Raw genomic sequence first — 25888 nt, 5'->3', positions numbered from 1 at the left:
GTGACACGTACATCTGTTCATGATTTCTTTCTTTCTCTCTGCAGAAAAGGCAGCTGGAGGCGGGGCCTCAGGAGGCGGAGCTAGTCGTTTGAGTGGCAGCTCTTCTTCCTCCTCTGATGACAGCTCCTCAACAGGAACCTCCTCCTCCTCTGACACAGACTGAACACACACACACACGTTACTGAATTCACACACTGATTACACACACAGAGGTTTATCCACGCCACACACACACACACACACACAACTCAGTCTATACAGTTAACACACACAGATACACACTTACACCCACACATCCATGTAAACTTCCATCCTGAACAAACTCACACACAAAGACAGAGATACACACTCTGAACTTCTTACAACACACACACACACACACACACATACATATAAACCACACACACACACGCCCAGACGTGGAGACTGTATGTAAATAGGCTGACCTGTTTTTTAGCTCCTAGTGTGTTTTTTTTTTTTTTTTGTTTTTGTTTTCCTGGAGGAATGCCGACAGATGGAGGAGGAGGAGAGGAAGACAGTGACAACTTCCAGTCAGAGAAGAAAGAGGAGGAGGAGGAGAGACAGACAGCCCGTCTGTCTGTCTGTCTGGGAGTCGTGTTGATCTTCTCTGAAAGCTCGAGCATCGTTGCCATGGAGGCTTTCTTCTTCTTCTTCCTCTTCTGGGACGGCCGGCTGCGACCCCTGACCTCTGAAAACATTCCAGAAGCATCTGTAGAGAATCATGGGAGGAGGAGGAGGAGGAGAAGGAGGAGGCGATCTCAGTGGGTTTTACTCTGATCAGGGTTTCAGATAGTGATTGATTGATTGATTGATTGATTGGAAGCAGAGCGCCTGCAAAGAGTTTCCTCAGATTTTTGTCTACAGGGTGGAAACGCCTGCGAATGGAAATGTGTTGATGCCACACAAGTAAAAAAAAAACAGCTGATCAGTATCAGGTGATAAAATTTTACAAAAAAAATTTCCCATTACAAGAATTTTTTTTCATAAAAAAAGATGCTTTTCTTGTTGTAACAAGTTTAACATGAAAACCCTTTGTGAAAACGTGAAACAAATGTTATAACAGGAAACTTTTTGTGTCATCACCTGATACTGATTAGTTTTGGGTTTTGTGAGACAAAGTTCAGAGCATTGTGGGAGCCAATCACGTTGTAAACCACCAATCAGCTGTCAGAGGCTTGAAACTTGGTGCTGAGGAACGATCTGTGGTGTCGTAGTGACGTCATCATGTAGTGGTGCGTTTGAGTGTTTGTAAAGATCCGGTCACAGTTTATCACTTATCTTTATGTGAACAAACTGAAGGTGCGTTCAGGTCCTCGTTCTGGTGTCGGTCTGCAGTGTTCTGCAGCTTTTTGTCTTGACTGGAAAATCCAGTCGTTATTGTATAGATGACAAAATGTCTTAAAGCATCATATTTCCTGTAGTGATCTGGCGTGATCTGGTCTGATCTGGTTCCTCTGGTGGTCAGCAGAGTTCGGGTTAACTACTCCGAACAGCTGCTGTTGTAAACGTGACTGTCGTGTGGAGGTGTGGTGTGAGAAGATGGAGGTTGTTACGTTGCAGTGACACAAGAATGTGGTTCAAACTGCCGATTGGTTCACTGTGGAGGCATTGAACGCATCATCGTTAGAGTTGGGTCGATTTCTGGTGTCCGAGCTTAAACTGGTTAGATTTGATACAGACCAGCTAAACTGACGTTTGTCATTATGGCAAATGAAAAAGTCGCCTACATCATCGGCCTGTGCCGACAGTGTCACGGCGCGAAATCCAACATGTACTGTGTTAATAATATTATGTTTCTAAATGGAGCCACCAGTGTCTGAGCAGCTGTGAGCCGAGGCCGCTGTCTGCAGCAGGAAGGAGATTATATTTCAGGAGATGGGAGGGGCAGAGCGGCGTGTGTTTTGGGGTGGTGAGAGGAGATGTAGCAAGAAAACTAAAACTGCACCAATATGACAACATTTTGGATTTGAATCCAACAGAAGAGGCGTCCTGAATAACCACGAGTGACGCAGCGCTCTTTGTGAGCTGAACTTTCAGATGGCGTGTTTCTATTTATATCTTTCGCTTACAGTGGACGAGGAACTGCTGGTTGATGAAGTTAGGATGAATTATCGATGTGATGTCTTCTTATTTTAGTAAGAATACCTGATGAAGGTGTGAGCTGACCAGAGGCAGATCAACAGGGAGCTGAACGTTTCTGCCAAATGACCCTCGCTAACGTTTCCTGCTGGTGATTTTGTCATTTCCATCAAAAATCCCATTATAAATGTGTTTTTAAAAAGTAGCCTTACAGAGTAGAAAGGTCGTCAGTAGGCTACTTACCCATCGTTGAAGTGGTCACATCTCTGATCTGAATCAAACAGCTGATGTTTACGTGTTGTGTTTACGTGAAGTAACAGAAGTGGCTATTCGATGGATTCAGTGTGGACGGGGAGCTCTGTGAGGTGATGTGATGCGATTGGACACTTGTTTATAGTGTTGATGTGGTTTCATTAAGTTCCGCTCGGCGGCAGCTGCCGAGTGCGACACCTGGTCGCATCGAGTCAATCTTAACCGTGATGTCACTCCAGTTTAAAGTGGTGCTGCGGTCGGTGACAGTTTCTCGAATGTGACGCAGGTTTATTTAAATGATCTCAACACATCGTCATCACTTTAGATTCTCTCTGCTACAAGTTTCAGGTCTCTGCAGGAGTTTTTTTAATTAAAACTAGAATCACAAGTTTTTATTTTTTAATCTTGAAGTTATCAGTTAATCTGTCAGATCATTTAGAATCAATCAGCTGATTTATGCTCTAAGGTAAATCATGAAGAACCGAAAACCCTCTGAGACCAAACCGTCCTCTGCTGGTCCTGAACGCCACACCCACACCTACTGTCTGTCCCCGGGGTCAATGGGGGGGGGTGGGTGGGGTCACCAGGCTCGGACCCAGGCACCCCCCACCAACCAGCGCCGGCTCTGTCAGCGCAGAGCGAGACAAACTTCTGTTTTTGTTTTTTTTGTTTGTTTGTTTTTTTTAACACTACATTTCCTTTATTTTTCAGTTTTAATTTTTCAGGTTGTGTGCTAAACTTGTTTGTGTCTTATAAGGTTCTCTATATAAAAACGTCTTTGTACCGCTGTCCTGTTCAACCCCCCCACTGCCGCCACCACCACCCCGCTGCCGTCAAAACAAAACCACTCATACTGTAACCCCCCCCCCCCCCCCCCCCCCCCCCCCCCCCGCCACCAAACCATGGATACTTCCTGTCAGAGTTCAGACTGAACCAAATGTGAGGAGGGGTCCAGATCAGTTTCACGTCAGAGGTTAAAAACGTCAAAACGACAGAAAAACCCAAAAACAATCTGCTGGGAAGGAAAGTTCCAAAAAAAGAAACTGCGAGTGTAAAAAAAACAAACACCTTCAATGAACCGCGAGAGAAAAACAGCTGTTTATTTTTTCATCAATTATTTTTAGGATCGATTATTGTCTCTTTAAAATGTCCAAAATAAAGACGAACTCACACGAGGACGCAGACGTCGAATTATTTTCTTTCTGCTCAGATCATAAAAAGTTTTTGTGAACGTGAAGAAAAATCAACAGTTTGAATCAGCGAGATGAACTTCCTGTTCAACTTCCTGTTTAATTTTAGAGTTTTAAGTAAAGTTTGATGTGATTGGCTGCGGCGGCCTCGTCAGCTCAAACCTTTTAAACACAGCATCAGATTTTTATTTTGATGTCGTGTTCGTGGTGACATCACAGCCTCATGGTCACCTGACTGAGCTGCAATGAAGTGTCCTTATGTTTGGGACGCAGCTGACGTCTCGTGGTGATGTCAGACCCCTGATGTCATAGTGTTTCCTGTCACCTGAGAACGTCGTACTGTGAAACGTACTCTGTGTTACTGTAAAACGTCGGCGCTCTGTGAGAACGGCGTGTGACTGGAGCCCAAAGTGACATCATCAAATGTCTTGTTTTGTTCCACCAGCATGAGATCTGTCCAGTGTAGGAGCGAGGACAGCAGCAGCTCCTGGAGACGGCTCGTTTTGTTTGAACACATACAAATTATAAAAACAGTCGCTGATTAAATTTCTATAAATCAAAGAAGTGATTATTGGACGAATCATCGCAGCTCCACAGACAAACATTAACTCATCACGCTCTGCTCTGATTGGTCGGTTAAAGGCTGTGATGCTGGACGCTCATCACAGAAAAGTCTTCTCTAACAGAAAGATAGAATTTCCAATTTTCCATCATGTTCTGAACGCAGCACGGTGAGACAGCAGGCGGGAGAGGGGCGCCACTTCCTTTTTCTCTTCTGACCTTGTCGTGTTTCTGCTGATCGGATCGATCAGGACAAACCAATCAGATTGAATCATGTGACTCTCACACCCACAGCTTACCTGTCGATCTGTCTGTCTGTCTGTCTGTCTGTTTGACCTTTGACCTCTGTTTCGATGACACTGGACCAGCGTCATGCTGACTTGTCGTCATGGATACAGACACAGCTGGTGGTTTTTGGGTCGTCACCTGTCAGTTCTGCCTCCTCCTCTGTGATTGGTCGAAACCCCACCTGTCTGTGAACTCAGAGCCTCTGAGTGGTTGAAGATATTGATTATTGATCAGTGGTTTAATTTCAGTTCAGCAGCTTCACAGCCACACGGACGAACTTTTAACTGATGATGAAAAAATATTAATTGATTTTTAATCCGATAGTTCTGATGACTCATTTCTGTTTTTACACTTTTCAAAGATCGTTCTGATTTTGTTTTTCGTCTCATTTCAAACTGAATCTGATGCTTTTCATGGCCTGCATCAGTGGGCGGAGTTTCTTGGTTGTCATGGAGATGTTCAGTTATGGTGGGAATTCATTTGTGCTTTCTGTTGTCGGGTTGACGAATCTTGTTGAGACTTAAACAGGCTTTATTTTGGACATTTTACAGATGGATCAATAACTGATAGATAAGTGACCACACACACACACACACACACACACACACACACAGACTTCCTCCCAACGTGACGGACAGACAGATGGACAGCAAGACAGCCGGTTGCCACAGTAACCCTCCTCTGTTTGTTTTTAGTTGATGGTCGAGCTTTGATGCTGATAGTTAATTTTTGTATTTTAATAAGAAAAAGGAAAAAAGTGATTTTATGTATTTGCATGCACTCCGGCCGTACGTTTTTTCTTCCGTATGTTTGAGCACTGTATAGTAGCTGTATAGTAGCTGTCTGAGGTTTAGATCCAACTCCGCTCGATAGAGTAGAGACTCACGGAGAGACAGAGACACGCAGAGACGCAGAGAGGACGAACCGACGAAAAACCAACAAGTGAATTATTTGATGTAATTACTGATATGGGATCCTTATTTTCTGAGTTCCTTTGTTTTCATAAATAAACACGTAAACTGAAGCTGACGCCGAGTCGACTCTCATTCACACACATACTAAATGTTTCTGTCTGGACACTGACGCCAACCGCTCACCGAAAAAAGACCTTAAACAGACTTAAAGGAACAGTGTGTCAGACATAAGGGGATTTAATGACATCCAGCAGTGAGGATGTCAGATTACAACCAGCCAATACCTTTGTAGTTTTTGTAGTATATTTTATTATTATTTAGTATATTTTAGTGTGACATGTAAGGCTTAATTTTCCCTTAGCTAAGGGACTTACTTAAAGGTGTTGAAGAGAATCCCTTAAAAGTGTTTCCTTGGTTAAGGAAACCATTAAGGCATTTATTGCATTGAGAAAGATGTTAGTTTCCATGTGGACTCATACGCTTCTGACACTTAAGATCTTTTGTGCAACAGTTTAACTAAGTTTAAGGGATTTCTTAGGTATAAGCCCCAAATAGGGAGAAAACTGTCCTGGACTTAAGGAAAAGCTTAAGGTGTTTTGTGCAATGGTTTAACTAATGGGTTTACTAACTCAATTTCCAAGTAAAGGTTTGAAATTTGATGTGAAACTGAAGCTCAGGAAAGTTAGACTCACACAGATGTCGTCTGACGATCATCTCAAACAACATGACATCATCGGCTGATCATCTGGTATAATTCCAGTTATTTAACTCATCTACCAGCAAACATTTCAACATGGACCATACAGAGAATAAAATCTCCAATAATCAATACATCAGAAATAAATATCAGAGTAACAGAAAATAAAAAAATAAAAATGTTGTGCTCTGATCTGTCGTTGTTCTTATGAAAAATGAAATGAAACCATGAAAGATGAAAATAATTTCAGAGATTAAAACTGTTCACAGAAACATAAAAAGGATTCAGTTCATTTAAAGTGCAGACGATGTAGTTCGTTACAGGAAATGATGCGGAGATGAGCGACATGTCACATGACAGTAAGGTCACACACCGGTGGCGCTACAGAGCTGCTATGAAGTCCCTTTTCATTATTTGTGGCCATTTTCAGCTGCTGTTCTTCTTCTCTGAGTTAGCCGCTAACTGCTAACTGCTGCTTTTTAAATGTCCTGCGGTAGGTCGCCCACAGAACACATCGTCCAAACGTCCCACCTGTCCTGTCCATGGTCCCATCCTGTCGACTGTCCCTTTCACACAGACACTGACTTGGTGCTGTCACTTCCTTCAATGGCAGATTAGACGCGCAACGACTGTCTCCACAGTCTGTGATCGAGATCGTAACGGCGTGATGTTCCTGCCTTGGACAGGAAGTGTAAAACATGAGACATGAGTCTACATGAGGCTGCAGATCCTGGAGCGTCCCTCTGCGTCCTCCAGGCCCCTCTTGTCCCGGATCAGGACGGCCTGGTTCCCGTAGCTGCTGTACCAGGCCGACTGGCTGCGGCTCAGGTAGGTGGAGGGCGGCGCCACCTGCAGATCCTGTTGCTGCTGCTGCCAGATCAGCAGAGACGTGTCCTGGTACCGCAGCCGGGCGAAGGCCTCTGACAGGGCCTTCTCTGCCAGGGGGGGGCGACCGAGACTGGGAGAACCAGGAGGGGCAGGGGGACCAGGGGGACCAGGGGGATCAGGAGATCCAGGAGGACTGGGAGGACCAGGAGCTTCCTCTGCAGCCGTCTGCTCCTCTACAGCAGCTGGATCACAGTCGGACATGTTGGAGGTGTCGTCATGGAGACAGGAGAAATGTCCAGGAGCAGAACGGCCCGGCCCCATGAGGACCGGCTCAGGTCCAGGTCAAGGTCCATGTCCAGGTCTGATCCTTCAGCAGAACCTGACGGAACAAAGGCAGGTGAGACGATCAGTTCATGCTCATGTTCTCTTTATAAACACACTTAGTTTATTTAAGGAACACTTTAATACAGCGTTTTTACTTAAAGGGATAGTGCACCCAAAAATGTAAATTCAGCCATTATCTACTCACCCATATGCCGAGGGAGGCTCAGGTGAAGTTTTAGAGTCCTCACATCACTTGCAGAGATCGGCGAGCGGAGCAGCTAGCACACCTAATGGTAGACGGCGCCCCAGACTAACGTCCAAGAACACAAAATTGAATCCACAAAATATCTCCATACTGCTCGTCCATAGTGATCCAAGTGTGCTGCAGCCGCGACATAAAAAGTTGTTTGGAGAAACGTCATATGAACTCTGTTTTTAGCCTCACTGTAGCCTGTAGCTCTGACTGCCTCTCTGGGCACCGCGCTCACGTGTGTGTGCTCAGGGTGATCGGTGATGCACGGTCTCTGAAGAGCAGCAGTCTCGTCAGTACTGATGTCCAGATTCTCAAGTGCAGGCATCGCCAATTCCCAGTCTGAGCAGCAAAGACTTTCCTCATCCGTTGGCATTGCTTTGCATTTGAAACAACTACACCACCAGGTTTCCAGTGCTCGACTCCGGTATTCTGCGGCTGGCTGAGGGTCAGGCTCATGAGCTGCGGCGGCTGCTTCGTCCAGTAGCCTGAGTTCCACGTCCGTATACTCGGGCTCAAACAAATACGGCTCAACAAAGAAATGCTGTTCCTCCTCAATTTCAAAGTCTTCAGACATGTTGGGCTGTCCTTTGCTAAAAGACCGTAGTGCAAATTATCTTTTAGCTCTGTGGTTACGTTGTCTCCCCCTGCAGTGCACGTGTCATGTGATGTAAACACGAGTGAACAAAGCTCATGCTTTCGCTGGTCTCGCACAGGCGCGCACACGTGAGCGCAGAGCACAGAGAGGCAGTCAGAGCTACAGGCTACAGTGAGGCTAAAAACAGAGTTCATATGACGTTTTTCCAAACAACTTTTTATTTCGGGGCTTCAGGACACTTGGATCACTATGGATGAGCAGTATGGAGATATTTTGTGGATTCAATTTTGTGTTCTTGGACGTTAGTCTGGGGCGCCGTCAGCCATTAGGTGTGCTAGCTGCTCCACTCGCCGATCTCTGCAAGTGATGTGAGGACTCTGAAACTTCACCTGAGCCTCCCTCGGCATATGGGTGAGGAGATAATGGCTGAATTTTCATTTTTGGGTGCACTATCCCTTTAAACTGGTTTTCTACTTATCGTAGTTTTATCATTTAGGAATTCCTTTGAGTTACAAAACTGTTTTCAATCAATCAATCAATTTTATTTATAAAGCCCAATATCACAAATCACAATTTGCCTCACAGGGCTTTACAGCATACGACATCCCTCTGTCCTTATGACCCTCACAGCTGATCAGGAAAAACTCCCCAAAAAACCCTTTAACGGGGAAAAAATGGTAGAAACCTCAGGAAGAGCAACTGAGGAGGGATCCCTCTTCCAGGACGGACAGACGTGCAATAGATGTCGTACAGAACAGATCAGCATAATAAATTAACAGTAATCCATATGACACAATGAGACAGAGAGAGAGAGACAGAGAGAGAGAGAGAGAGAGAGATGCAGGTAATGACAGTAGGTTACAACAACATTAATAAAAGTAATAATATTATAGTTATAGTTCTGGCTACTGTGGTACAATATGTTGAAAGTATGTATTAACTATTTAACTATACTATCCAGGAGGAGCTTATGCCCGCCAGGGGCTGGTACAGGGCAAGCCTGAGCCAGCCCTAACTATAAGCTTTATCAAAGAGGAAAGTCTTAAGTCTAGTCTTAAATGTGGAGACGGTGTCTGCCTCCCGGACCGTAACAGGAAGATGATTCCACAGGAGAGGAGCCTGATAGCTGAAGGCTCTGGCTCCTGATCTGCTTTTGGAGACTTTAGGGACCACGAGTAACCCTGCGTTCTCAGAGCGCAGTGTTCTGGTGGGATAATATGGCACTATGAGCTCTCTAAGATATGACGGAGCTTGACCATTTAGAGCTTTATAAGTTAACAGTAGGATTTTAAATTCAATTCTGGATTTTACAGGGAGCCAGTGCAGAGAAGCTAAAACAGGAGAAATATGATCTTGTTTCTTAGTTCCTGTTAGTACACGTGCTGCTGCATTCTGAATTAGCTGGAGAGTTTTTAAGGACTTACTAGAGCTACCTGATAATAGAGAGTTACAGTAATCCAGCCTAGAGGTAACAAAAGCGTGGACCAATTTTTCTGCATCTTCAGTCTTATAAGTAAGGAATTCCTTAAAGTTAGCTTAACTGTTGCACAAACACCTTAGATATCACTACTGCAAGCAAACAAATGGTTGCCATGGAAACTGTTGAATTCTACTGCCTTAACATTTTTAAGGAAACCTTTGAAAGCATTCTGTGCAACACTTTTGAGTAAGTCCCTCAGGTAAGGACAAATTAAGCCTTAAGTAACAAACTTTAAGGAGGTAACTGTTAAATGTTTTGTGCAGCTGGCTCCTGAATATGGGGGTGGTTTAATGTTTAAGATAAGATAAGATAAGATAAGATAAGGAAAACCAGAGTTTGATGTTGAGGCGAGGCTGGTGAGACGTTCAGGTGAGCTGGTTTAACTCAGTGCTGTGTAGACAGTAAACACACTCACAGTTGAACTTTAGTACCGGCTGGTTCCTCCGGTGCTGACCTCCTCCTCCGGTGTCCCTGTCGGCTCCCGTACATTCACCGAGTCTGTAAAACAACCGGAGAATCTCCGTTCACATACACAGAGGAGCTAACAGCTGTTAGCCGCCGGTCAGCTAACTAAATGCCCAGACTGCTGACACAGCTAATCCTGCTGCTAGCTACCGTTAGCTCCTGCTAGATTTAAAAAACCCTCGTACCTAGCTACAGTTTACCGATGTGGTGACGTCACTACAACCGAGTGTTAACGCGTCAGAATATAAACTGTGACGTTTGTTGTCTCTTGTTTGACAGGTTAGCTGCTGTTAGCATCATTAGCACCGGAGTTACCGCAGAGAAGCTGCTGCTGCATCCAATGGCAACGGTGTGTCTGCAAACAGGGTCCGGGTAGGAACACAGAAACAGAGGTTCCTCCTCCTCCTCTTGCTGCAGTGTGTTTATATCAGCACGTACAGTCACACTGTGTTTCCATAGAGACTCATACAGGAGTGACACACACACACACACACACACACACACACACACACACACACACTCCAACACAGACCAGAAATCCATTGGTTAAAAAAAAAATAGGATGTTTTTTTTCCCTTCCTTTATTTATATAAATTAAAGAATCTGTCTTTAGAGATTAAGACAGGACAAGACAGAGGGACAGACAGAGGGACAGACAAAGGGACAGACAGAGGGACAGATAGAGGGACAGACAAAGGGACAGACAAAGGGACAGACAGAGGGACAGACAGAGGGACAGACAAAGGGACAGACAGAGGGACAGACAGAGGGACAGACAAAGGGACAGACAGAGGGACAGATAGAGGGACAGACAAAGGGACAGACAGAGGGACAGACAAAGGGACAGACAGAGGGACAGACAGAGGGACAGACAAAGGGACAGACAGAGGGACAGACAGAGGGACAGACAAAGGGACAGACAGAGGGACAGACAGAGGGACAGATAGAGGGACAGACAAAGGGACAGACAGAGGGACAGATAGAGGGACAGACAGAGGGACAGACAGAGGGACAGACAGAGGGACAGACAAAGGGACAGACAGAGGGACAGATAGAGGGACAGACAGAGGGACAGATAGAGGGACAGACAAAGGGACAGACAGAGGGACAGATAGAGGGACAGACAGAGGGACAGACAAAGGGACAGACAGAGGGACAGATAGAGGGACAGACAAAGGGACAGACAGGGACAGACAAAGGGACAGACAAAGGGACAGACAGAGGGACAGACAGAAGGACAGACAGAGGGACAGACAGAAGGACAGACAAAGGGACAGACAAAGGGACAGACAGAAGGACAGACAGAGGGACAGACAGAAGGACAGACAAAGGGACAGACAGAGGGACAGATAGAGGGACAGACAAAGGGACAGAGGGACAGACAGAAGGACAGACAAAGGGACAGACAAAGGGACAGACAAAGGGACAGACAGAAGGACAGACAGAGGGACAGACAGAAGGACAGACAAAGGGACAGACAGAGGGACAGATAGAGGGACAGACAAAGGGACAGAGGGACAGACAGAGGAACAGACAAAGGGACAGACAGAGGGACAGATAGAGGGACAGACAAAGGGACAGACAGAGGGACAGACAAAGGGACAGACAGAGGGACAGATAGAGGGACAGACAAAGGGACAGAGGGACAGACAGAGGAACAGACAAAGGGACAGACAGAGGGACAGATAGAGGGACAGACAAAGGGACAGATAGAGGGACAGACAGAGGGACAGACAGAGGGACAGACAAAGGGACAGACAGAGGGACAGACAAAGGGACAGACAGAGGGACAGACAGAAGGACAGACAAAGGGACAGACAAAGGGACAGATAGAGAGACAGACAGAGGGACAGACAGAGGGACAGACAGAAGGACAGACAAAGGGACAGACAGAGGGACAGATAGAGGGACAGACAAAGGGACAGACCGAGGGACAGACAGAAGGACAGACAAAGGGACAGACAGAGGGACAGATAGAGGGACAGATAGAGGGACAGACAAAGGGACAGACAGAGGGACAGACAGAGGGACAGACAAAGGGACAGACAAAGGGACAGATAGAGAGACAGACAGAGGGACAGACAAAGGGACAGACAGAGGGACAGACAGAAGGACAGACAGAGGGACAGACAGAGGGACAGATAGAGGGACAGACAGAGGGACAGACAAAGGGACAGACAGAAGGACAGACAAAGGGACAGACAGAGGGACAGACAGAGGGACAGATAGAGGGACAGACAAAGGGACAGACAAAGGGACAGATAGAGAGACAGACAGAGGGACAGACAAAGGGACAGACAGAGGGACAGACAGAGGGACAGACAGAAGGACAGACAGAGGGACAGATAGAGGGACAGACAAAGGGACAGACAGAGGGACAGATAGAGGGACAGACAAAGGGACAGACAGAGGGACAGATAGAGGGACAGACAAAGGGACAGACAGAGGGACAGATAGAGGGACAGACAAAGGGACAGACAGAGGGACAGATAGAGGGACAGACAAAGGGACAGACAGAGGGACAGATAGAGGGACAGACAAAGGGACAGACAGAGGGACAGACAAAGGGACAGACAGAGGGACAGATAGAGGGACAGACAAAGGGACAGACAGAGGGACAGACAGAGGGACAGACAGAAGGACAGACAGAGGGACAGATAGAGGGACAGACAAAGGGACAGATAGAGAGACAGATAGAGAGACAGACAGAGGGACAGATAGAGGGACAGACAAAGGGACAGATAGAGGGACAGACAGAGGAACAGACAAAGGGACAGACAGAGGGACAGATAGAGGGACAGACAAAGGGACAGATAGAGGGACAGACAGAGGGACAGACAGAGGGACAGACAAAGGGACAGACAGAGGGACAGACAGAGGGACAGACAAAGGGACAGACAGAGGGACAGACAAAGGGACAGACAGAGGGACAGACAGAAGGACAGACAAAGGGACAGACAAAGGGACAGATAGAGAGACAGACAGAGGGACAGACAGAGGGACAGACAGAAGGACAGACAAAGGGACAGACAGAGGGACAGATAGAGGGACAGACAAAGGGACAGACAGAGGGACAGACAGAAGGACAGACAAAGGGACAGACAGAGGGACAGATAGAGGGACAGACAGAGGGACAGACAGAGGGACAGATAGAGGGACAGACAAAGGGACAGACAGAGGGACAGACAGAGGGACAGATAGAGGGACAGACAGAGGGACAGACAAAGGGACAGACAGAAGGACAGACAAAGGGACAGACAGAGGGACAGACAGAGGGACAGATAGAGGGACAGACAAAGGGACAGACAAAGGGACAGATAGAGAGACAGACAGAGGGACAGACAAAGGGACAGACAGAGGGACAGACAGAGGGACAGACAGAAGGACAGACAGAGGGACAGATAGAGGGACAGACAAAGGGACAGACAGAGGGACAGATAGAGGGACAGACAAAGGGACAGACAGAGGGACAGATAGAGGGACAGACAAAGGGACAGACAGAGGGACAGATAGAGGGACAGACAGAGGGACAGACAAAGGGACAGACAAAGGGACAGACAGAGGGACAGATAGAGGGACAGACAAAGGGACAGACAGAGGGACAGATAGAGGGACAGACAAAGGGACAGACAGAGGGACAGACAAAGGGACAGACAGAGGGACAGATAGAGGGACAGACAAAGGGACAGATAGAGGGACAGACAGAGGGACAGACAGAGGGACAGACAGAAGGACAGACAAAGGGACAGACAAAGGGACAGATAGAGAGACAGACAGAGGGACAGACAGAGGGACAGACAAAGGGACAGACAGAGGGACAGACAGAGGGACAGACAGAAGGACAGACAGAGGGACAGATAGAGGGACAGACAAAGGGACAGATAGAGAGACAGATAGAGAGACAGACAGAGGGACAGACAGAGGGACAGACAGAGGGACAGACAAAAGGACAGACAAAGGGACAGATAGAGGGACAGACAGAGGGACAGACAAAGGGACAGACAAAAGGACAGACAAAGGGACAGATAGAGGGACAGACAGAGGGACAGACAGAGGGACAGACAAAGGGACAGACAAAAGGACAGACAAAGGGACAGATAGAGGGACAGACAGAGGGACAGACAGAGGGACAGACAAAAGGACAGACAAAGGGACAGATAGAGGGACAGACAAAAGGACAGACAAAGGGACAGACAAAGGGACAGACAGAGGGACAGACAGAGGGACAGACAAAGGGACAGACAGAGGGACAGACAGAGGGACAGACAAAGGGACAGACAGAGGGACAGATAGAGAGACAGACAGAGGGACAGACAGAGGGACAGACAAAAGGACAGACAGAGGGACAGACAGAGGGACAGACAGATAACTGTCACAGATGATTCGTCCTCACCATCAGTCAGACTGAAGCTTTACAGGAGTGAGAACACAAAGTTATTGTTGGTTCAACAAACATTTTATTAGTGTAACTGAAACATTTTTCAAATTAAAGTTTGTGTAAAAAGTAAAATCAAGTTGAGAGTTGAGCTGCAGCCTTTCGTCACACTTTGTTTTGGTTCATGGACGTTCATATAAAAAGTCTCTTTAAAAACACTCAAAGTTGAGACTCTCCGTCAGTTGTTTTTTAACATCATAGATAATCAAATGTACACAGTATGATAACCTTTATATCACTGATACATTAAACCCAGTTTATCACTGTGACCTGTAAATATATATTAAATGTGCAACGATTGTAAATGTTTTTTAAACTTTGAATTTACGTGTTAAAATGTTGCTGAGCTACGTCACCACTCACCTCCATCAGCAGCACTGTGACAGGATGAACTGCATCATGTTCAATATCACCATGACAACTGCAGTTCATCTCTTTCCACCATTTCAGTTCATCTTTAGTAACTCTTTTACTTCTTCTGTTGTTTCTCTATCAGACACTGGTTTTTGCTTTTTGCTCCTTAAACACTTTATCTATCTATCTATCTATTTATCTATATATTGAATATTTTGACAGATATTTAACTTGTTTATTGTTTTATAACAATAATGTTTATTGTTGTTACTGTAATATGCACGAGAATTTCCTTTGGGATAAATAAAGTTCTGTTGAATTTAACTGAATTGAAGCTGAAGCTAACATTAGCTTAGCATTAGCTTGTTAACTTTGTTATTATTAGCCTCCACCTGCTGTTCTCTGTTTATCTTCACGTCTAACAAAGTTGGAAGTTGTTGCGTCTCCGTCTGTGATGTTTGATATTTTATGCACTGCAGTTTGTTTTGTTTTTTCCCATAACATAGTTTTCATACATGACTGAAATGATCCTTCATTTTTTCTTGCTGGCGCTCAGTAACGTGGCGTTAGTTTCTCATGGTTCTGTCCTGCAACCTGATTGGATGATGTCAGATTGGCTCAAACAAAATGGATCATTAAGTGTCGACTGAATGGAAAAATTTAACATTAACATTAGTAATTCAGGAAGTGAAGGGAAATTAATTTGAATTGTGTAACAATTTGGAAATACGTTATCAGGTGTTTTCAAGTCAAAAGGCTGAGGTCCAGGTGAAGTCACGAGTCACTGGGGTTAAAGTTCGAGTCAGGTTCGAAGTCTTGATTTTTTTTCAAATTGAGTTTAAATTCAGATTTAAATTTGATTTCACACATAAAGACGTGACTGAGAAGCGTTTTACCACGTCAGAAACATCAGCAGGTCCGTTCCTGTAAAGATGCAGAAAAACGTTTATTTTAAACACGAGATTATTTCTTTATACCGTCTGTCCAAACATGAAACATTTCAGCATAACAAACAATGAAGACAGAACATATGACCTGGTTCCAGCTGCGTCTCGCCGGCTCCGTGTGTCTCTGAGAGCACATGTTAACGCTCTCTGACTTGTGTTTAAAGTTTAAAGGTTTGGGACCAGCTGATGTCACAGACTCTGTCGTCCAATCATCATTTGGCAGCTCTCAGATCTGCTGAATGATGGGTTTGAAATACACACATTTATACACACGAAAAAAGGCGGAGCAGCTTTTTGTAAACGATGCTACAAAACTGAATGTTATTAAACCTTTTTATGCCGTCTGACTTTTAATCAATGTCTTTCTTTTAATTTTTTTATATTAATTCTACAATATTTCCTGCTCTGACTGGTGTCTGATCTCTCTACCTTCACTTTATTATTTTGTTTATCATCAACTGTCTTTTTATTGTCTCATCTTATCGTCCTTTTCACGTCTCCGCATCACAGATACCTGTGGCCGCAGACATTATGTTTTTAGGTTGTCGGTCCATGCGCGCCTTTCTCGTGAACATAGTATGTCAACAACACCATGAGGGAATGTCTTCAAATGTGACCCTGCGTCCTCACATGAGGACATCACATTTAGTGTCCTCTGCTCCTTATACTTCAATCTGCTTAATGCCTGTTGTCCTCGTCCGTGGACTCTTTTTGTGCCATCTAGTGGCAGCAAAACCACATTACACTGATCCATGGAAAAACAAGATGGCCGCCATCTCTGCCGAGTCAGTCTGCAGCCAATCCCGAGGCAGAAATGGACAAAACCTGATCACGTGTTACGGTTGTATTCGGGTTTTTTTTATCTGTAATTTGACAATTTCTTGCCAACAAATTTGACCAATTTTAGCAAAGTAATGAACTAAAACGGTGTTAGTTAGAAAGTACTCGTTTGAGGACGTCAGGACTTTACTATCGTCTCGTCTGAGGACGTCAGGACTTTACTATCCACTCGTTTGAGGACGTCGGGACTTTACTATCGTCTCGTCTGAGGAAGTCGGGACTTTACTATCGTCTCGTCTGAGGACGTCAGGACTTTACTATCCATTCGTTTGAGGACGTCGGGACTTTACTATCTTCTTGTCTGAGGAAGTCGGGACTTTACTATCGTCTCGTCTGAGGACGTCAGGACTTTACTATCCATTCGTTTGAGGACGTCGGGACTTTACTATCGTCTCGTCTGAGGACGTCAGGACTTTACTATCCATTCGTTTGAGGACGTCAGGACTTTACTATCCACTCGTTTGAGGACGTCAGGACTTTACTATCCACTTGTTTGAGGACGTCAGGACTTTACTATCGTCTCGTTTGAGGACGTCAAGACTTTACTATCATCTCGTTTGAGGATGTCAAGACTTTACTATGGTCTCGTCTGAGGACTTCGGGACTTTACTATCGTCTCGTTTGAGGACGTCAAGACTTTACTATTCACTCGTTTGAGGACGTCAGGACTTTACTATCGTCTCGTCTGAGGACGTCAGGACTTTACTATCGTCTCATTTGAGGATGTCAAGACTTTACTATCGTCTCGTCTGAGGACGTCAAGACTTTACTATCGTCTCGTCTGAGGACTTCGGGACTTTACTATTGTCTCGTTTGAGGAGGTCAAGACTTTACTATCGTCTCGTCTGAGGACGTCAAGACTTTACTATCGTCTCGTCTGAGGACTTCGGGACTTTACTATCCTCTCGTCTGAGGACGTCAAGACTTTACTATCATCTCGTCTGAGGATGTCGGGACTTTACTATCGTCTCGTCTGAGGACGTCAGGACTTTACTATCCACTCATTTGAGGACGTCAGGACTTAACTATCTTCTCGTCTGAGGACATCGGGACTTTACTATCCACTCGTTTGAGGACATTAGGACTTTACTATCGTCTCGTTTGAGGACGTCAGGACTTTACTATCCACTCGTTTGAGGACGTCAGGACTTAACTATCGTCTCGTCTGAGGACGTCGGGACTTTACTATCCACTCGTTTGAGGACATTAGGACTTTACTATCGTCTTGTTTGAGGACGTCAGGACTTTACTATCCACTCGTTTGAGGACATTAGGACTTTACTATCGTCTCGTTTGAGGACGTTAGGACTTAACTATCGTCTCGTCTGAGGACGTCGGGACTTTACTATCCACTTGTTTGAGAACATTAGGACTTTACTATCCACTCGTTTGAGGACGTCAGGACTTTACTATCCACTCGTTTGAGGACATCAGGACTTTACTATCCACTCGTTTGAGGACATTAGGACTTTACTATCGGCTCGTTTGAGGACATCAGGACTTTACTATCCTCTCGTCTGTGGACGTCAGGACTTTACTATCCACTCGTTTGAGGACATTAGGACTTTACTATCGTCTCGTTTGAGGACGTCAGGACTTTACTGTCCTCTCGTCTGAGGACGTCAGGACTTTACTATCGGCTCGTTTGAGGACATCAGGACTTTACTATCCTCTCGTCTGTGGACGTCAGGACTTTACTATCCACTCGTTTGAGGACATTAGGACTTTACTATCGTCTCGTTTGAGGACGTCAGGACTTGACTGTCCTCTCGTCTGAGGACGTCAGGACTTTACTATCCACTCGTTTGAGGACATTAGGACTTTACTATCCACTCGTTTGAGGACGTCAGGACTTTACTATCCACTCGTTTGAGGACATTAGGACTTTACTATCGGCTCGTTTGAGGACATCAGGACTTTACTATCCTCTCGTCTGTGGACGTCAGGACTTTACTATCCACTCGTTTGAGGACATTAGGACTTTACTATCGTCTCGTTTGAGGACGTCAGGACTTGACTGTCCTCTCGTCTGAGGACGTCAGGACTTTACTATCCACTCGTCTGAGGACGTCAGGACTTTACTATCCACTCGTTTGAGGACGTCAGGACTTTACTATCCACTCGTTTGAGGACATTAGGACTTTACTGTCGTCTCGTTTGAGGACATTAGGACTTTATTATCCACTCGTTTGAGGACGTCAGGACTTTACTATCCACTCGTTTGAGGACGTCAGGACTTCACTATCGTCTCGTCTGAGGACGTCAGGACTTTACTATCGTCTCGTCTGAGGACGTCAAGACTTTACTATCGTCTCGTCTGAGGACTTCGGGACTTTACTATCCTCTCGTCTGAGGACGTCAGGACTTTACTATCCACTCGTTTGAGGACATTAGGACTTTACTATCCTCTCGTCTGAGGACGTCAGGACTTTACTATCCACTCGTTTGAGGACGTCAGGACTTTACTATCCACTCGTTTGAGGACATTAGGACTTTACTATCCACTCGTTTGAGGACATTAGGACTTTACTATCGTCTCGTTTGAGGACGTCAGGACTTTACTATCCACTTGTTTGAGGACGTCAGGACTTCACTATCGTCTCGTCTGAGGACGTCAGGACTTTACTATCGTCTCGTCTGAGGACGTCAAGACTTTACTATCGTCTCGTCTGAGGACTTCGGGACTTTACTATCCTCTCGTCTGAGGACGTCAAGACTTTACTACCCTCTTGTCTGAGGATGTCAGGACTTTACTATCGTCTCGTTTGAGGACGTCAAGACTTTACTATTGTCTCATCTGAGGACGTTGGGACTTTACTATCCACTCATCTGAGGACATCGAGACTTTACTATCGTCTCGTCTGAGGACGTCAGGACTTTACTATCCACTCATCTGAGGACGTCAGGACTTTACTATCCACTCGTTTGAGGACGTCAGGACTTTACTATCCACTCGTTTGAGGACGTCAGGACTTTACTATTGTCTCGTCTGAGGATGTCAGGACTTTATTATCGTCTCGTTTGAGGTGGGCGGAGTCATACAACCAAGGGGCAGTAACTCTAGTTGCGTTTGTTTTGCATCTTTACTGTGAAGCACTTTGAGCTGCATCTCTTTATGAAACGTGCTCTATGAATAAAGTTTATCATTATTAAAGTCACCAAACTTGTGACTTGAATCTGACTTGAGTCCAGTCATGTGACTCAGTCATGTGACTCGAGTCCAGTCATGTGACTCAGTCATGTGACTTGAGTCCACCTCTCTGCTGTGAAGTGTGTCCTTCAGGTGAGCTCGCCTCTGCAGCAGCGTCAGCTCGGTGTTCGTCCTGTCAGGTGTTCCTCAGGTGTTTTTTCTTCTTCATGAATCAGACTTGAGTCAAACTTTGTTCCACAGGTGTCTCAGGTGTGTCTCCTCACCTGTGTGACCTCTGTGTGTGTGAACCAGCTGATGTGTTGATGACACTACTTGTCCGTGTGTGATCTTATGTGTCTCGCCAGATTGGATGCGCCGACGTATCTCTTCCCGCAGATCTTGCAAACATATGGCTTCTCGCCTGTGTGCGTCCTCATGTGGACGGTCAGGTCACCGCCCAGTCTGAAGGCCCTCCCACAGGTGTTACAGGTGTATGGCTTCTCACCTGTGTGGATCCTCATGTGGACGATGAGCGCCGACACATCACAGAATCTCTTCCCGCAGATCTTACAGACGTACGGCTTCTCTCCGGTGTGCGTCCTCATGTGGACGGTCAGTGTCGTGCTGCTCTTTAAACCTTTCCCGCAGATCTTACAGGTGAATGGCTTCTCACCTGTGTGTGTCCTCAGGTGTCTCTGCAGCAGGGACCTGTACTTATAGTCCTTCCCACAGGTGTCACACCTGAAGGACTTCTTCCCTGTGTGGTGGTATGTCCCCGACATGTTGGCCATGTTGTTGCTGTGACTTTGGTTGATGTGATGTTGAGTCTTTGGTTGTGCATCTGCGTCTCTGGTTGACCCCGCGTCTCCGTCCCCGCCTCCTGTGTGCCTCTGTCTCTCAGGCTGATGGGAGCTGTGGGGACGGAGCTGCTGCTCTCTGTTTGGATCTGTTAACACAAAGCTAATACTGGGGATGTGTCCTCCAGACTCGTCCTCTGCCGTCTCATCAGGACTGAAGGTCACCGTCTGATCCTCGTCATGCTCGCTGTCCTCGTATGAAGGGTTCCATATAAACGCATCTGTCTCCTGCTTCAGGACCAGCTCCTCCTTACACAGCTCCTCCTGTTCCTCTTTGATGTGTGGAGGCTCGGGGTCCTCCTGGTCCACAGTGGAGCTCCTCTCCTGAACCTCCTCCTCCTCCTTACAGACACTCTGCTGTGGGAGCTCTGAGGGGACACAACAAAAAAAAGACATGTTAGACATGTATGACGATGGACGTGTTTAATGGAGACGGATGATACTTGTGTTTCATCACTGTGTCAGGTTGTATTAAAGGAGGACAACCATGTGACTGATGACGTCCAGCGTTTGAGACGTCTCTGGTGCTTCATTAATGTTCTGAGACCCTGTGTCCTCATGAGGACATCACATTTAGTGTCTGCTGCACCTTATACTTCATTCTGCTTTGCTCAGATCTTTGTCCTCGTCTGTGGACGCTTTCTGTGCCATCTAGTGGTAATGAGACCACATTACACTGTACTCGTACTCGTACTCATCGTCGTCATCCACGGAAAAACAAGATGGCCGCCATCTCTGCCGAGTCAGTCTGCAGCTGATCCCGAGACAAAAGTGGACAAAAGCTGATCAAAATTTTTGGTTGAAACTGGTATGATTATCTGTCGACTGATACGGCAACAAATTTGACCAATTCTAGCAAAAATAACAAACTAAAATGCCGTTAAATAGAAAGTACTCATCTGAGCACGTCAGGACTTTATTACCATGATTTTGTTTCCAGATGTAGTTTAAATACAGGTCAGACTCACCTGTAGGTTTCCAGATGTAGTTTAAATACAGGTCAGACTCGCCTGTAGGTTTCCAGATGTAGTTTAAATACAGGTCAGACTCACCTGTAGGTTTCCAGATGTTACTTAAATACAGGTCAGACTCGCCTGTAGGTTTCCAGATGTAGTTTAAATACAGGTCAGACTCGCCTGTAGGTTTCCAGATGTAGTTTAAATACAGGTCAGACTCGCCTGTAGGTTTCCAGATGTAGTTTAAATACAGGTCAGACTCGCCTGTAGGTTTCCAGATGTAGTTTAAATACAGGTCAGACTCACCTGTAGGTTTCCAGATGTTACTTAAATACAGGTCAGACTCGCCTGTAGGTTTCCAGATGTAGTTTAAATACAGGTCAGACTCACCTGTAGGTTTCCAGATGTAGTTTAAATACAGGTCAGACTCGCCTGTAGGTTTCCAGATGTTACTTAAATACAGGTCAGACTCGCCTGTAGGTTTCCAGATGTTACTTAAATACAGGTCAGACTCGCCTGTAGGTTTCCAGATGTTACTTAAATACAGGTCAGACTCGCCTGTAGGTTTCCAGATGTAGTTTAAATACAGGTCAGACTCGCCTGTAGGTTCCCAGATGTTACTTAAATACAGGTCAGACTCGCCTGTAGGTTTCCAGATGTTACTTAAATACAGGTCAGACTCGCCTGTAGGTTTCCAGATGTAGTTTAAATACAGGTCAGACTCGCCTGTAGGTTTCCAGATGTAGTTTAAATACAGGTCAGACTCGCCTGTAGGTTTCCAGATGTTACTTAAATACAGGTCAGACTCGCCTGTAGGTTTCCAGATGTAGTTTAAATACAGGTCAGACTCGCCTGTAGGTTCCCAGATGTAGTTTAAATACAGGTCAGACTCGCCTGTAGGTTTCCAGATGTAGTTTAAATACAGGTCAGACTCACCTGTAGGTTTCCAGATGTAGTTTAAATACAGGTCAGACTCGCCTGTAGGTTTCCAGATGTTACTTAAATACAGGTCAGACTCGCCTGTAGGTTTCCAGATGTAGTTTAAATACAGGTCAGACTCGCCTGTAGGTTTCCAGATGTAGTTTAAATACAGGTCAGACTCACCTGTAGGTTTCCAGATGTTACTTAAATACAGGTCAGACTCGCCTGTAGGTTTCCAGATGTAGTTTAAATACAGGTCAGACTCGCCTGTAGGTTTCCAGATGTAGTTTAAATACAGGTCAGACTCGCCTGTAGGTTTCCAGATGTAGTTTAAATACAGGTCAGACTCACCTGTAGGTTTCCAGATGTTACTTAAATACAGGTCAGACTCGCCTGTAGGTTTCCAGATGTAGTTTATATACAGGTCAGACTCACCTGTAGGTTTCCAGATGTAGTTTAAATACAGGTCAGACTCGCCTGTAGGTTTCCAGATGTTACTTAAATACAGGTCAGACTCGCCTGTAGGTTTCCAGATGTTACTTAAATACAGGTCAGACTCGCCTGTAGGTTTCCAGATGTTACTTAAATACAGGTCAGACTCGCCTGTAGGTTTCCAGATGTAGTTTAAATACAGGTCAGACTCGCCTGTAGGTTCCCAGATGTTACTTAAATACAGGTCAGACTCACCTGTAGGTTTCCAGATGTAGTTTAAATACAGGTCAGACTCGCCTGTAGGTTTCCAGATATAGTTTAAATACAGGTCAGACTCGCCTGTAGGTTTCCAGATGTAGTTTAAATACAGGTCAGACTCGCCTGTAGGTTTCCAGATGTAGTTTAAATACAGGTCAGACTCGCCTGTAGGTTTCCAGATGTTACTTAAATACAGGTCAGACTCGCCTGTAGGTTTCCAGATGTTACTTAAATACAGGTCAGACTCACCTGTAGGTTTCCAGATGTTACTTAAATACAGGTCAGACTCGCCTGTAGGTTTCCAGATGTAGTTTAAATACAGGTCAGACTCGCCTGTAGGTTTCCAGATGTAGTTTAAATACAGGTCAGACTCGCCTGTAGGTTTCCAGATGTTACTTAAATACAGGTCAGACTCGCCTGTAGGTTCCCAGATGTAGTTTAAATACAGTTCAGACTCGCCTGTAGGTTTCCAGATGTAGTTTAAATACAGGTCAGACTCACCTGTAGGTTTCCAGATGTAGTTTAAATACAGGTCAGACTCGCCTGTAGGTTTCCAGATGTTACTTAAATACAGGTCAGACTCGCCTGTAGGTTTCCAGATGTAGTTTAAATACAGGTCAGACTCGCCTGTAGGTTTCCAGATGTTACTTAAATACAGGTCAGACTCACCTGTAGGTTTCCAGATGTTACTTAAATACAGGTCAGACTCACCTGTAGGTTTCCAGATGTAGTTTAAATACAGGTCAGACTCACCTGTAGGTTTCCAGATGTTACTTAAATACAGGTCAGACTCACCTGTAGGTTTCCAGATGTAGTTTAAATACAGGTCAGACTCACCTGTAGGTTTCCAGATGTTACTTAAATACAGGTCAGACTCGCCTGTAGGTTTCCAGATGTAGTTTAAATACAGGTCAGACTCACCTGTAGGTTTCCAGATGTAGTTTAAATACAGGTCAGACTCACCTGTAGGTTTCCAGATGTTACTTAAATACAGGTCAGACTCACCTGTAGGTTTCCAGATGTAGTTTAAATACAGGTCAGACTCGCCTGTAGGTTTCCAGATGTTACTTAAATACAGGTCAGACTCGCCTGTAGGTTTCCAGATGTAGTTTAAATACAGGTCAGACTCGCCTGTAGGTTTCCAGATGTTACTTAAATACAGGTCAGACTCACCTGTAGGTTTCCAGATGTTACTTAAATACAGGTCAGACTCACCTGTAGGTTTCCAGATGTAGTTTAAATACAGGTCAGACTCACCTGTAGGTTTCCAGATGTTACTTAAATACAGGTCAGACTCACCTGTAGGTTTCCAGATGTTACTTAAATACAGGTCAGACTCACCTGTAGGTTTCCAGATGTAGTTTAAATACAGGTCAGACTCACCTGTAGGTTTCCAGATGTTACTTAAATACAGGTCAGACTCGCCTGTAGGTTTCCAGATGTAGTTTAAATACAGGTCAGACTCACCTGTAGGTTTCCAGATGTAGTTTAAATACAGGTCAGACTCACCTGTAGGTTTCCAGATGTTACTTAAATACAGGTCAGACTCGCCTGTAGGTTTCCAGATGTTACTTAAATACAGGTCAGACTCACCTGTAGGTTTCCAGATGTAGTTTAAATACAGGTCAGACTCGCCTGTAGGTTTCCAGATGTTACTTAAATACAGGTCAGACTCACCTGTAGGTTTCCAGATGTTACTTAAATACAGGTCAGACTCACCTGTAGGTTTCCAGATGTTACTTAAATACAGGTCAGACTCACCTGTAGGTTTCCAGATGTAGTTTAAATACAGGTCAGACTCACCTGTAGGTTTCCAGATGTTACTTAAATACAGGTCAGACTCACCTGTAGGTTTCCAGATGTTACTTAAATACAGGTCAGACTCGCCTGTAGGTTTCCAGATGTTACTTAAATACAGGTCAGACTCACCTGTAGGTTTCCAGATGTTACTTAAATACAGGTCAGACTCGCCTGTAGGTTTCCAGATGTTACTTAAATACAGGTCAGACTCGCCTGTAGGTTTCCAGATGTTGTCCAGCAGCCTCCTCTGACGGTGGATCTCCTCCTCATACTCCATGATGGTGCTCTTAAAGACCCTGAAGATCTCCTCGGCGGCAGCAGTCAGCCGCTCGGACACAAACTCCCTCAGATACTCTACAGAGGACATGATGATGGTCTGATCAGATCTGATCTGATTATCAGCGCTGAGACTCGCGGTAATAACCGATCACAGATGACGCTAACGCTACCAGCTCTTCTATTGTTTACTTCCGGTGGTGTCACACCGTCAGAGGTCCGACAGCGGCAGCTTTTCGTTCCGCTTTAACTGTTTGACGTCATCAGAGGAAAAAGTCTGCCGATTATTTTAAGGTGAAATTCCCACAGTGTATGTCACGGTGCTGAGTTTAAAACCTGTTCGCTAAATGTAATTAAAGTGAAAAACAATAAATAAATAATGCTGCTGAATAATGACATCATACTGTTGTTAGTGAGTCAGTGGAGATGTCTCTCAGAGAGATGTTCAGAGTGTGTTTGAGACGTTAAAGAGGGAATTAGTCACAAGAGTTCAGATCAGGCTGGGAGGAGGTCTGGAGGAGGTCTGGAGGAGGAAACCAGGAGCAAATGATGGCTGAGCTGAACAGGGGCGGAGGACAGAGCCATGGGTGCACAGGCTGGGAGCAGGACAAATGGACAGAGCCAGGCTGGAGGGAGACCTGAGGACACAGACTGAAGCCAGTCTGAACAGGATGTGTGAGTGTGAATGGTTCTCTGTGTGTCAGCCCTGTGACAGTCTGGTGACCTGTCCAGGTG

The 25888-nt window shown here is 45.4% G+C and overlaps 3 protein-coding genes across 6 annotated transcripts in view; 1 reads left to right on the top strand and 2 right to left on the bottom strand.

Moving 5' to 3' along the window:
• brd3b (bromodomain containing 3b) overlaps positions 1 to 5415 on the top strand; it is a 29647-nt gene extending 24232 nt beyond the window's left edge. For all 4 annotated transcript variants that reach the window (XM_033618857.2, XM_033618856.2, XM_078171126.1 and 1 more), the window contains exon 12: positions 45 to 5415. In XM_033618857.2, the coding sequence (XP_033474748.1) occupies positions 45 to 163 (119 nt within the window). In that variant the 3' untranslated portion in view covers positions 164 to 5415. The remainder of the gene's footprint in view (positions 1 to 44) is intronic.
• On the bottom strand, positions 4288 to 10520 carry brd3os (BRD3 opposite strand). Its single transcript, XM_078171127.1, has 2 exons — positions 9898 to 10520; positions 4288 to 7209 (listed from the first exon to the last, which is right to left on the bottom strand). The coding sequence occupies exon 2, from the start codon at positions 7149 to 7151 to the stop codon at positions 6714 to 6716; it is 438 nt and encodes a 145-aa protein (XP_078027253.1). The 5' UTR covers positions 7152 to 7209; positions 9898 to 10520; the 3' UTR covers positions 4288 to 6713.
• Positions 10521 to 14211: 3691 nt separating this feature from the next.
• Positions 14212 to 25349, bottom strand: LOC117252159 (uncharacterized). The gene is made up of 2 exons (XM_033618867.2): positions 25091 to 25349; positions 14212 to 20878 (listed from the first exon to the last, which is right to left on the bottom strand). The coding sequence occupies exons 1-2, from the start codon at positions 25242 to 25244 to the stop codon at positions 19983 to 19985; spliced, it is 1050 nt and encodes a 349-aa protein (XP_033474758.1). The 5' UTR covers positions 25245 to 25349; the 3' UTR covers positions 14212 to 19982.
• Positions 25350 to 25888: the final 539 nt, after the last annotated feature.

Source organism: Epinephelus lanceolatus, chromosome 9 (genome assembly GCF_041903045.1).
Source record: "Epinephelus lanceolatus isolate andai-2023 chromosome 9, ASM4190304v1, whole genome shotgun sequence".
Lineage (NCBI taxonomy): Eukaryota > Metazoa > Chordata > Actinopteri > Perciformes > Serranidae > Epinephelus > Epinephelus lanceolatus.
The sequence above is the reverse complement of the archived record's forward strand: the minus strand, read 5'-3'. Positions and strand labels throughout refer to the sequence as shown.